The sequence below is a fragment of the Phoxinus phoxinus genome, assembly GCF_949152265.1.
Source record: "Phoxinus phoxinus genome assembly, chromosome: 5".
Lineage (NCBI taxonomy): Eukaryota > Metazoa > Chordata > Actinopteri > Cypriniformes > Leuciscidae > Phoxinus > Phoxinus phoxinus.
In genome coordinates this window covers 1,799,872-1,812,777 of record NC_136880.1, presented here as the reverse complement: position 1 = coordinate 1,812,777, position 12,906 = coordinate 1,799,872, and the positions used below count along the sequence as shown (strand labels likewise).

General features: G+C 39.2%; 1 protein-coding gene across 2 annotated transcripts in view; it reads right to left on the bottom strand.

Moving 5' to 3' along the window:
* Window positions 1-1,100: 1,100 nt before the first annotated feature.
* The window catches only part of LOC306998021 (solute carrier family 22 member 23), a 61,650-nt gene continuing 49,844 nt past the window's right edge, over window positions 1,101-12,906 (bottom strand). For both annotated transcript variants that reach the window (XM_079611739.1, XM_079611738.1), the window contains 5 exons: window positions 11,692-11,794; window positions 10,874-11,112; window positions 9,001-9,033; window positions 8,064-8,187; window positions 1,101-5,821 (listed from right to left, as the gene is read on the bottom strand). In XM_079611739.1, coding sequence (XP_079467865.1) covers window positions 4,492-5,821; window positions 8,064-8,187; window positions 9,001-9,033; window positions 10,874-11,112; window positions 11,692-11,794 — 1,829 coding nt within the window. In that variant the 3' untranslated portion in view covers window positions 1,101-4,491. The remainder of the gene's footprint in view (window positions 5,822-8,063; window positions 8,188-9,000; window positions 9,034-10,873; window positions 11,113-11,691; window positions 11,795-12,906) is intronic.

Genomic DNA, 12,906 nt, shown 5'->3' with positions numbered 1-12,906 from the left:
AAACTGTTTTTAGAGATAAAACTATTTACATTCGATAATCATGAAAACAAATCTCAGATAACGGTTGACTAGGTAACAATGTGTAATTAGACCAAAGGTTCATTTTGCACCGGAGTTCTCCTTTAATATAATTTTGTGGTTTATATAACGCGTATGCATATCCATGCAGCTTTGAGTGCTTTTAGTAATTGACACATTAGCGCGATAAATAAACATGAACGAACGAGTAATAAAGAACGGGACATGCTTGATGTTAAGAAGAGTTATTGAAAGTGCAATATGCCAAAAAACAGAACTTGAATGTAGTATTCGCACACTCAGACACTGGTTTAATGTATAAATAGATAAACAATTATGTGAAAATCTGAGTATTCATGTGAATATAGCCAGTTTATGTCTTGAGTGATGTAAAGCATCGGGCGAATAGGATGTGCAACAGTGTATTGGATCCGAGCGTTCGCTCTTAAAGTGACAGTAGCCTCATAAACCTGCTGCTGTCTGTCATTAATGTTGATCAAACAACAAAACTCAAAGAGAAAATCATTCACTGCTCTAGACTGAATAACTTTAATAGCGTTAATAAATATTTAATAGCGTTTATAAATAGCGAAAATAATTTATTTTCCTATTGCTTATCATTTGTTTCTTTGTATTTATTTTATTACTGACTGTTTACTTGTCTTCAATAGTTGCTTGAGAAGGTTTTACTTACATTAGTTAGCCTAGTATTCGTGTTTTTCAGTGGTATCGAAACTGGTATTGAGAATATAGTCTCCAAAATGTTGGTATCGTACACCATGTTCCTATATATATAAAAAAAGACTATATCATGATATTTTTGTTACTGTGAAACTCACTCGGTTTCCCTACTATTTTGTATTTTTATTTAAAATACATTTTCATGTATTTATGCCCGCCTCTGCGAATGAGCATTCATTGCATTTGTTGCTAAATAAATAAAATAATAATGTAACACTGTCTGTTAAAAACTGAGATCCGCTGCCGGATTATTCTGGATTACAGGGTCTGTCTATAAGAGATTTCTGTAAACTATTTGATCAGCCAACATATTTACACATCCATCAGTAATTAAATAAATAAATATCTCAACAAATATATTTTATTCATTAAAGTATATTACGACACATACAACTTTATATACAAGTGCATTATGTATGTTAAAAAAATGTACATGAAACCCAAAACAATCAATTAGTTGACATTCATCTCTTGCCTGAGCTCGGGAGCGGAGCGTACATTCCCAGGCCATACCTGTATTAAACACCTTGTCAATGAGGTATATTCTCAAGATAGCACAAATTTAGAATTTGGAAGAGTTTACATTGGCAAGATAAAATTCAGTTTTCTAGGTGGAACCGAGTCACAGATGAGACGACAGATCTGGTGTGCGGACATGTTTTGGCTTTACCACAATTAGTTCTTATAAAATCTGAAAGAGGTTACATAAAAATATACTAACTGTAAAAGAGGTAAATATGTAGTGGTTGATCCACCCGAGACTGGAACATAGTGTCGGCCCAGATCCGGCACACAGGGATCCCACACGGCCCAGACGTGAGCCGACACTGTTGCCGTCTGGGACCAATGTGGAGAATACAGTTCCTCAGCAATTTAGCTTTAAACACTGCGCTATTTATTCCCATTGACAGCCGACCCTCACATGCTATGCGCACAAGACTTGAAAACAAGTTGTGTCCCAGTTCAGAGGCTGCGTCCTTCAAAGGCTGCATTACACATCCTTCTTTCCCTGGGCCGCGGAGGAATGCAATCTTTATAATATACATAAATGGACCAAGGTTAACATACATCGATGGGATATTACATCGGCAGCCGTCACAGAAGTTAGGCGACAAGAACAAGCCTCTGTAGACGGGACCGTCCCACAACAGCGCTCGGTCCGATCTCCACGGCCTTCGAAGGATGCAGCCTTTGAATTGAGAATATTAAGAATATTGTTCTTATTGCTGTGATTTCTGTATGTATAATGGGTCTCGAACAATAAGCTTTCTTAAGTGTAGTCATAGTATTAGATTTGAACTATGACACAGTATATAACATGTTCAATCAGAGCTGTGTAGCGTGTAGGAACATCTGTTTGTGATCCGATTTGACCCTCTTGAAAAACTCATAATGTCTAGTGGAGTGTCAAATAATGAGTGGAGGAACAGATGAACTTAATGCTAAGTTTGGTTTAATAGAGGTCAAAAAAGTAAATGAACAAGTACTTCTAGCTACACAAGATCAGTTTCATGTGTCATTGAATTGTGTGTTAATCTACAGTCTTGAACACTGAGAACACAAGTATGCACTATAGCAGACAGTAGATTCAAGTCTTCAGGTGAGTTTTCTCTTTTAGATCAACTACTGTCATGGCAAAGCAACACTTGCTCAGAGAGTTAGATTTTTAAGTTTGAAGCTACCTGAATAACATTGTACAACATAACACATAATGTTAATAACATTGTACAACATAATACATGTGGCTTAATGGCACAAGCATTGAAGGTAACTCTATTGCTCTCAAGTATTGAGGTGTTCTCATGCACTGACCAAACGGTCCCTTCAGTATTTGCACGCTTACATAAAGTCTTTATCTCACAAATTTCTTGGCTAGGTTCATTGAATGACTGAATGGTCCGGACTTTTACTTTTAAAAACAAGAGTCTTTGAGATTCGCCCAAAAGTGTTTGAGGCAAACCAACGTCACGCTAACAAGTCAGATCGGAAATGGAAAAGTGTAATATTTCATATCAAATGTAACAATCCTGAATAGCTAAACAGGAATACAGTAGTGAAAGCTAAAGGAGGTCACCAGATAGAGGAAGGCCATGGTATATTTGATAAGAAAATGCCCGTCCTTGGAATAACAAAACACAAAAGACAAAGTAACAAATAATCAAAAACTGTTTTTAAAGGTTTTACATACTGTAGGGCCATAATACTTTTATAGAAGATTAAAAAAAACAAATTGTTAGCTGGATTGATTAAAAATATCCCACAATCATTGGAAAAATCCAAGTTATCCAAAGTAATGTTGCATTTTGTGCAAAGTACAGGTTTAGATCCATATCTCTTAATTAAATTTTCTTCAAGTAGTTTTATCCTTGATCACGGCCAACTGGTGCCAAACTTATAAATAAGCATGATACAACATTTAAGGGGACAATTTCAGACATCAAAAAATTAATATTTAATATTAATGCTCTTTACTGTGATTAAGGATACAACACATAAAAAATAAAAATAAAGATATTTGAAATGATTTAAACTCATATGGGTCGCATATTGTAAAGACATTATTGCTGTGAGTATAAAGTGACCACAAATGAAAGATGACAATTGTACACATTCCTCAAAATTCATATTTGTTCTCATTACTTTGAAATCATTCATTGAAAGTTTCATTTTAGATGTTCACATGCTTTTTTTGTCATTGTGAACGATAAAGTGCCACATACACATTTACACAGACATGGTAACAAAATACCAATGGGCGTACACTCATTGATACAGACAACATAACCTTTTTTTTTTTTTAAGTAAAGCAGTCAGTACCACTGTACATCAGTACCACAATAGCATAAATTACAAAACTTTTTCACATTCACAATAAGTCTGTTGCATACACTTGATTGAGTGTATCGTGGGTCGCTTAGACACTGTTACACAGCCATGAAGTATCATCTGTATTCCTCAAAATATTTTTCCCCCACCAGAATCAGCGATTTGCTCAACCAGAACATATTAGCTTCACAAATCATACCACACGTATACCATTGAGCAATCTCTGTGCAAGTATCTATTTTACAACAGGTTTGAAAATATGCGTATGGTTCGTCACATATACTTCCTGAACATGAACTGCTTATTTGACACCTAATTTATAGGAGGTATTTGCCGTTCACTTCAGGACAACATCGGCAAACATTCCCAGCGTTAAATATACACTGTTGGGTTTTTGAGAAATTTCCCTTTGATACTGGACCTCACAGATGCTGTATTCCCAACTAAATATAGCAACTTCATTCCAGTCAATTAATTACAGAACATAACTCACATTTGATCCTAAAAGTTAATTACTATCAATCAAGCAGATATGAGTAAGCCTAACCACTAGACTACATGGAATTCCAGAGTAACTCAAGTAAGAACTTGACACTATTGTCCTTAGCGTTTTTAATAATAGAAGCTCAATGATAACGCATGGACTTTTGGATCTAGCTGCCCAAAAAAAAAGCAGATACTGTCACCACAGTAAGAAGGCTTGGAAACCAAGGGAGAGTAAATAACCCTTTGCGCATGGTCGTTCCCTTTCAGTCAAATCCTTTTAAACCTTCTCCTTGTTTCGCCATTCTCGGGTCATGGCTGCTGGAAAATAACAATACTTCTAACCATGCCTCCCCATGGCAAGAACTGCTTCAGTAAGAATAATAAGGCTGCCCATCAAGCCATGTGGAGCGAGTCTGTCCGTCATGAAGACGTCTCGCCACTGGTTTCCGTGATGTTCAAGTCAGCGTCTGTAGGAATACCTGAGTCGATGGGCGAGGAAACGCTCAAGTCCACCATGAGCGGGTGGCCAGGTTCTGTAACAGAGTCCGTGCTTGTGGCACGAGGTGTGGTTGAATCCACAGTGGCATGAAGAGTAGTGCCATTACCTAACGACTCCAGTGGAGCTGGTGAAGGGGGTCCAGATCCTATGGAGTTCATCGCAGGCGGAGCAACTAAGTGTAACAAGGGAATGGCAGAATCTATGGGTGAAGAAGCTGGGATGCCATTAACTTGACCAGACGGGTCTAGTACTGGTGATAATGAGAGTTGTGTAGGGGTAGGGACTAAAATATCAGAGACTAGATTAACAGGAGAGTCTATTGAGGAAGAGGGAGGAATGTCATTTAAAGACTGATTGGGTGATTGTCCGGTGGATGTAGGTGATGGATCAGACAGGTTAATTGCGCAGAGAGGAATGGCGTTGTCTAATGGGGAGGACACTGTCGGGTGGACACTAGAGTCGCTGACAAGCGGTGGTGAAGAAGAAGGACCTGGCGAGCCCAATTCAACTTGGATGCTGCAATCATTAGCCCCTGGTAATGGAGACTCTGAAGCAAGAGGAATAGCTTTATCTACAAATGAAGGAGTTTGGATTTTGGTCGATAAGGGAGAGGCATGATTGTTAAACAAAGGGGAGTCCACAGTGGAAGAGGACAGAAGAGTTAGGACAACATCAGGAGGGGATTCTGTTTTAGACAAGTGAATAGTAATTGGTGTAGAGGAGTTAGGGATAGCGGCGAGGAGAGGATCCTCGGCAGATGTCTCCGGAGTGGTTGCAGCTTTGGGATACTCCTCAATGGTTTGCTTGAGCTCTTGGGCAGAAGTCAAGGTCTTCATGCTGAATATCTCTACCTGACCCGTGATTGGCTGGACAGGGGCATCAGTATCGATGGCGGATGAGGCAGTGGAGTCCATAGTGGAAATAGCAGTGGCGGCTGCTTCGTGGAGAGGCGTGTCGCTGACCCTTGCGTACTCGCGGCTGTCGGACTTGGCCAGTAGAAGGTGTTGCTCGCCTGGCTTGCGAGGTGGCAGTAGCGGTTGGCGTGTGTAACTTTCAGCATCCGCTAATGTTTCAGGCAGGGGCTGGTTGCGAGTCTCTGGCAGCAGCAAGATGCAAATGATGCAGATAAGAGTGCAGCAGGCGAAAATGATATGATGCAGAAAATAGCCTTTCTGGTTATGCAGCTCCATGATGGGGGCTGTCAGCATGCCGAAACCAGCGCTGGCCAGGACGAGGCCCAGCCCGCCGCCCCTATACAGCACACAAAAGCACACGGTTAGGGGGATATACACCTTAGTTTACCGTAAGATTGGGTGCGGTCATTTGCAAATTGAATGTGTCTGGCTTCCAGTGAATGTGTCTGGCTTCCTTTTTACATCATCTCATAAATGCTTGTCATGCTGCTTCATATTGCAAACGGGTATTTCTTGGCATATTATTTTAACTCTTTCCCTGCCAGCATTTTTAAAACAAGTTGCCAGTCACCACCAGCATTTCTGATCATTTTCACAAAACTTTCATGGCCCTCGGAATACTTAGTTGAGCAAGCGATATATATTAAAAGAAAAAACAGGGGGGGGGGGGGGGGGGGATATTCTAGTGATTGCGCTGTGTCTTCATTCATTCCTTTTTTTTAAGCAACGCTTGAATATGGGTACGTTTCATAAAAAAAGCAACATTTTGAACAAAAAGCTGAGAAAATTGCGTTTTTGGCAAATGCTAAGTCTGGATGTGATTCAGAATAATGATCAAAACATAGATTGAGTCCATCAACACCCCCAAAGCTTCACACTCGTTTCCTTTTCATGGGATCAACATTTCCTTCGGTAACACTAGGGATAGGGTTGGGTATCATTTAAATTTTAGCGATTCCAATTCTGCTTATCGAATCCGGTTCTTATCGATTCTTGTTTCCGATTCCAATATTTTTTGGTGGAAAAAAAGGGCAAATACTTGATGAATAAATATGTTTTATTCTTTTATTCTTGCCCATTTTAAGCAATGACCAAAAAAATGGTTAAAGTGAAAGGAGTCTCTTCAAATAAAAATTGTTTAATAGAATAATTTATTCAAGACGACTCGAGAAATTCATTCAAAAAGAGTGAATCATCCATTAATTGAACAGGTATTTATGAATGAGACACTGAAGTAATTTGTTTTAAACGTGTTTGAATGAATGATTCAGTTTTTTTTTAAATGGACTAGAACATGTTATTCTGTGTAGTTGTCTGATGTATGTAATCGTGATCGGCATTTTAAACAAAACAAAAACCATTTTAATCCAAATAGATTCTCAGTTTATCCTGAATTACGGGCCGTTCACATATCGCGTCTAAAAACGCGTGGGAAATGCGGCTGTCGTTGCTATGCAACCATGAACTGCACTCTCCATGATGACGAGGAAGTATCAGCAAAAGATTAATTGATTCCTAGCCTTGCATTAGCATATATTTATGGAGATGAGAAATAAAAACCTGCCCTGTGCAGCTCTGACCAGCTGTTCGGCCGAGCATTCGACGTTGTCACGGAATGGTCGTTTGGTTTCTGTCACATGACCTGCATGACCTTCTGAAAAGTTGAGATGTTTTCATCTCGCAGAGGCATAGGCATGCCTGGAAAAGCAGCGCGTCTACATTTGAAATAACGAGTTTGCACGCGCAAAAAACGCGGTATGTGAACGGCCCCAAAGTCAGGAATCGATAAGCGGAATCGAAATGCGTGAGTCGTATCGAATCCCCGGTTTTTGGACATTTGTTACCGGTTCTCGATACCCAACCCTAGTTAGGGAGTTTTGATTTATATGCTGTTGAATGTCTGATGATTGCGTTATAATTTACTTCTATCGCTTGTTTATGCTTCTGCTTCTTCTGTTTTGATCTGGAGGTACTGTGTTCTTTCAGATGATGCATAATAGCGCCCCCTACCGTATAACAGCGGAAAAACATATTGGCGGAAAATTCCATGAAGGGCAGGGAAAGAGTTAATGTATTGTTGTAATTATAAACACTGGTTTGTTGCGCAAATAGTTTCACAGTTTACTGCACTGTTATTCTTGTAGTTATTTCCCTATAGCGGCTAATGAATCAGAAGTATCGCACATTCACAGAAAGCTGCTTACTTCTGCTTTGCACAACAAGGTGGATAAAGCAGAGTAAATGTAAGTATCACCATGTGTAAAATGGAGTATCACCACATACTATATACACAATAATTAATATAGATACATGGCCTGCTTAAATAAATGAAATAAAATGATGCACAAACAGTATATGGGCCCCATTAAAATCAAAGATATTTATCAAAACACTGGACCCTAAACATCAAAGGGTTTTTATGCCTTATCAGATTTGACCACAAAAGTGTTTTCTAACATAACTGGAATTAAATACCCATAAAAATCAATGGGGGAAATACTAATTATTACTAACCAGGAAGGTCTAAACAAGAAAGACTTCCCCATAATCCTGCAAGTGGGCCATGTGGCCGGGCTTACCTAATCACAGTCGGGGTGATTTCAGCACAAAAGAAGATGCTTAGGTTGCTGACAGCGTGGGAGGAGAACATGCCAATCATGGAGAACGCCACAGAAAAGTTGTACTTCAGCGTATCTGTGCTCTCTGTGGGGATCCAGAGAGAAGAGCAAGAGGATGAGTCATTTATTGGTTTTTCCTCAACAAAGAAACATCACATATGCATCTTAATATAATGATGTAAAACTCATGAAAAAAAAAGTGTTTTCAACAAATATGCATTTAAGGACATCTAGGATACGTTGATAACCTTTTGCCCACTTCTTAGCGTAGAGCACCATCATCTGTTTTTACGTTTGAAGGCTTTCTTGCAAATTATTTCCAGTTTAAACCTGTGATTATCTTAGATTAAAGTTCAGCTTTAGTTCTTTGTCAGCCTCACATTCTCCTCAAGTGCTTTCTGCTACAGTCAGGTATATTTAAAAAACACTTTCTTGCCTTTGTTTATTATCAAAAAGTGTGTTCTGGAAACTTTAATCGTGCCTCTACATTGCTTTGACTGATGTACTCAAGCTTTTTGACAGCGGCGGAGACAAAACATGCCTGGAAATATCTGTCAGACTGTGGTTAATGGACTATGTTTACATGCACACCAAAATAACATGTTTTTAAAAGCCGTTTAAAGATGATGTGGGATTTTTTTGCGGTTATGTATAATTGTCCTGACATAAATCTGTACACAAAGTAAAAAATAAAAAATAAAGAACCTTTTCTGTTATTTAACATTTAGCAATATTGTTTAAAATTAGAAGATATTTAAAGAAAATGTTAAATTTTAATGAGAAAAACAAGATTTATTTTATTGTTATCTTGCTCCTCATATTAAACTGGCATAGGTGATCATGTAAAATAGAGCAATTACGAGGAAACTGCATAGATAGCATTGTGTTTATACTTTACCGATATTCAGATGAACACTGTACTTCCCGAACACTTCATCATCACGGACGGAGCACATGCAGGGGATACACAAGAACAACACATGTCAGACTTGTGTTTCGCAGCTCATGGCTAGTAATGACAGTATACATTAAAGATATGCAGTTGTGCTTGTAAAATGTAGTACGCTTCAAATTCCCCCCAAAATAATCTGTGGAGTTAAAAGCTTTTGTTTTGAGCTTCTGATGTATTCACAATGTTTACATGCACAGCAGAAAGCCAGTAATAGACGTGTGTGTTAATGATGCACTCTTAACCTGCTTATCCTGTACATGCGGTTCCAGCACAGAGCGGCTAAAGCTCTGTTACTGTAGCGTTACTGTAGTTGTTGGTGTTTTCAACACACATGCACGATCTGGAGCTTATACAAGGCCTCGGAAACACTCTTAAAGGGATAGGTCACCCAAAAATGTTTTCAATTAGCCCATGATTTACTCACCCTGAAGCCATCCTAGGTGTATATGACTTTCTTCTTTCAGACGAACACAATCAGAGTTATGTTAAAACATTTCCTGACTCTTCCAAGCTTTATAATGGCAGTGAATGAAGTCCATAAAAGTGCATCTGTCCATCATAAAAGTGCTCCACAGGCTCTGAGGGGTTAATAAAGGCCTTCTGAAGTGAAGCCATGCGTTCATGTAAGAAAAATATCCATATTTATAACTTTATCGACTAAAATAACTAGCTTCCGGCAGACGGCCGTACACATCGATTTACAGCGACAGACTAACCCTTGACCCGACGCACGACGTAATGACGAACGCGGAAGTGCAGAGGATAGAGCACGAATTAGAGTCTAAAAGGAGAACTTCTAAAGAGAGATGTGGGAGGAGCTTGAGCCCTGTGTGTTTGAACCGCGAGAGGCGTCTCAGCTTACGCTACTCCCACATCTATAACACACATGCGTCACTGGTTACTCTTCTGGAGTAAGTCGACTTGCGTAGGCCGTCTGCCGGAAGCTAGTTATTTTAGTCGATTAAGTTTTAAATATGGATATTTTTCTTACATGAACGCATGGCTTCACTTCAGAAGGCCTTTATTAACCCCTCAGAGCCTGTGGAGCACTTTTATGATGGACAGATGCACTTTTATGATGGATAGATGCACTTTTATGATGGATAGATGCACTTTTATTATGGACAGATGCACTTTTATGATGGATAGATGCACTTTTATGATGGATAGATGCACTTTTATGATGGATAGATGCACTTTTATTATGGACAGATGCACTTTTATGATGGATAGATGCACTTTTATGATGGATAGATGCACTTTTATTATGGACAGATGCACTTTTATGACGGATAGATGCACTTTTATGATGGATAGATGCACTTTTATGATGGATAGATGCACTTTTATTATGGACAGATGCACTTTTATGATGGATAGATGCACTTTTATGATGGATAGATGCACTTTTATGATGGATAGATGCACTTTTATGATGGATAGATGCACTTTTATGGACTTCAAAACAGAAACAGCCATTATAAATCTTGGAAGAGCCAGGACATTATTTAATATAACTCTAATTGTGTTCGTCTGACAGAAGAGTGTCATATACACCTAGGATGGCTTCAGGGTGAGTAAATCCCTTTAATGGGTGAACTATCCCTTTAATCTCTTCAATGGCATAAGAAAAATGGCGTTTGCTTTGTGTTTACATGAAGGCTCAGAGCGTTGCTTTCTGCATGTGTGTGTAAATGTAGTCACTGTTTCCCATGACGGTGTTTCTTTATGCTTGGGTTAATGTTGCCCTAACAGGGTCGGGCAGTGATTGTAGTGTGTGTGTGTGTGTGTGTGTGTGTGTGTGTGTGTGTTCTCTCACGGTTTAGCAGGCCCAGCTGAAGGAGAGATGCCAGGGCTGTGATGATCATGAACATGAGGAGTCCTCCACGCCGGCCCATCACGCCCACCGCAGGGCAAAGCGACACGCACGAAGCCACCGCGATGCCCGCCATGGTGTAGTAGTGGGCATAGAAGTTATGAAACATGCTCGTCTCGTTCGGGTCGTCCTGGTCCATCATGCTGCGTGCAAAGCAGTGGTGTATGCCGTAACCCGTCAGTCTGAGAGGGGACAGACACAGAGGCTTAGTTCTGTCCTCAGTTACTCACATCGTTCCAAACCTGGACGACTTCCGTTCATCCTCGAAGCACAAACTAATATACTTATAATGAAATCTGAGAGGTTTCTGTCCCTTCCAGGAAACTTTGAAGATCCAAAAAGGCTTAATAATCAATCCAAGTCGTGTGAAGAACAAACATGATGAACCGATTACATTTAGGCTTTTATTTACATACAAACAATAATCGGCACTCATACATAGAGCATGTCACATCGTGATTCATATGCGTTTATTTTACAGCAGCTTCATGACCTTTTTGGATCTTCTGAGTTTTGGTTAACTGGACCGTCAATGGAGGAACAGAAATGTATCAGATTTCATCAAAAATATCTTGATTTGTGTTCTGAAGATGAACGGGTTTGGAACGACATGAGGATGAGTAAAGGACTATATATGAATATTTTGGGTGAACTAGCACTTTAATAGCAGCAGAATGTTTTTAATAATTAATAATCATCATATTTCACACGTCTAGATGTGTAAATGGACACCGGTTGGTGCATAATAAAAGTGTATTTACGAGTTGACGCAGAGCACGACTATATTCTTCCACAGGTTCCTTGTGCCAACCATCTTCACAATGCAGGTCTTCTTGGATTGCTTCGGCAGCGCTCGGTTCAGCTCTGGAAGTAGAGAAGAAGACGTGTGTTCTTCTAATGATCCAATCACATACACATTTAAATTCACTGAACAAATGGGATTATATTGCTGTTCTATTTTGACAAGGAATCTGTTTTCTGAAACTTCACATTTTGGAGGAGAAAGATTTTAGCAGTGCATAATACATCATATCATGAAAGATCAGACACACTTATATCACTGTGTGTGTGTGTGTATGTGTGTGTGTGTGTGTGTGTGTGTGTGTGTGTGTGTGTGTGTGTGTGTGTGTGTGTGTATAAAGTTGGATATATATTATATCCAACTTCATCCACAGAAATATACGATATAGAAAATCTCAACTCCCTGATTTATTTCATTGCAAAATGTAAACTATATTAACGGCGTAGTTAAATCTGGATATAGAAGAACAGTATGTCCAATTTTATCAGCATACATCAGTAAACTTACGCAAGGTTATATATAATATATAGCATAACTCTTTATTGCTTATACCGTCGCAGAATATAAACTATATCACCCAGCTTTAATCTGCTAAATGCAACCGTAGACATGAAGAGGTTAAGATATTATACACACGAACATGCTTTTCTATAAAGCTGCTTTGAAACAATGTTTATTGTGAAAAGTGCGATACAAATAAATTTGACTGGACTTTAGAAATCCTATGCAGGACAACAGTGACATTTCTCCGTATAACACGAACTCCACTCAAATACAGAACATCACAGCACATGGACAGTCTTACAGTAGACCTGAAGCAGAAGTGATATGACCGTGAACATGCATGAAGGCAGTAAGTAGGACATGTTGTGATGTAATGCTGTGTTTTGGTAGTCACAGATAATCTCCGTGGCTTCTCGAGTGTTTACACTGTCAGCAGCCGCAGCACAAACACAACTTGCAATGTTGACTTTATATTGTGCAAGCCACTTTCACCTGTGCAGACTGACGGAGACTGAGGCCTGGAGGAATGCAGAAACCGGATAGAAGTCCGGTTAGCCAAACCGGTTTTGTGTTCCACAGAAGAAAGCCATACCGGTTTTGAACAAGGTGAATAAATAATGGCAATAAAATAATTCTTTAGGACATTTAAAAGCACTCTGAAACGGTCGAG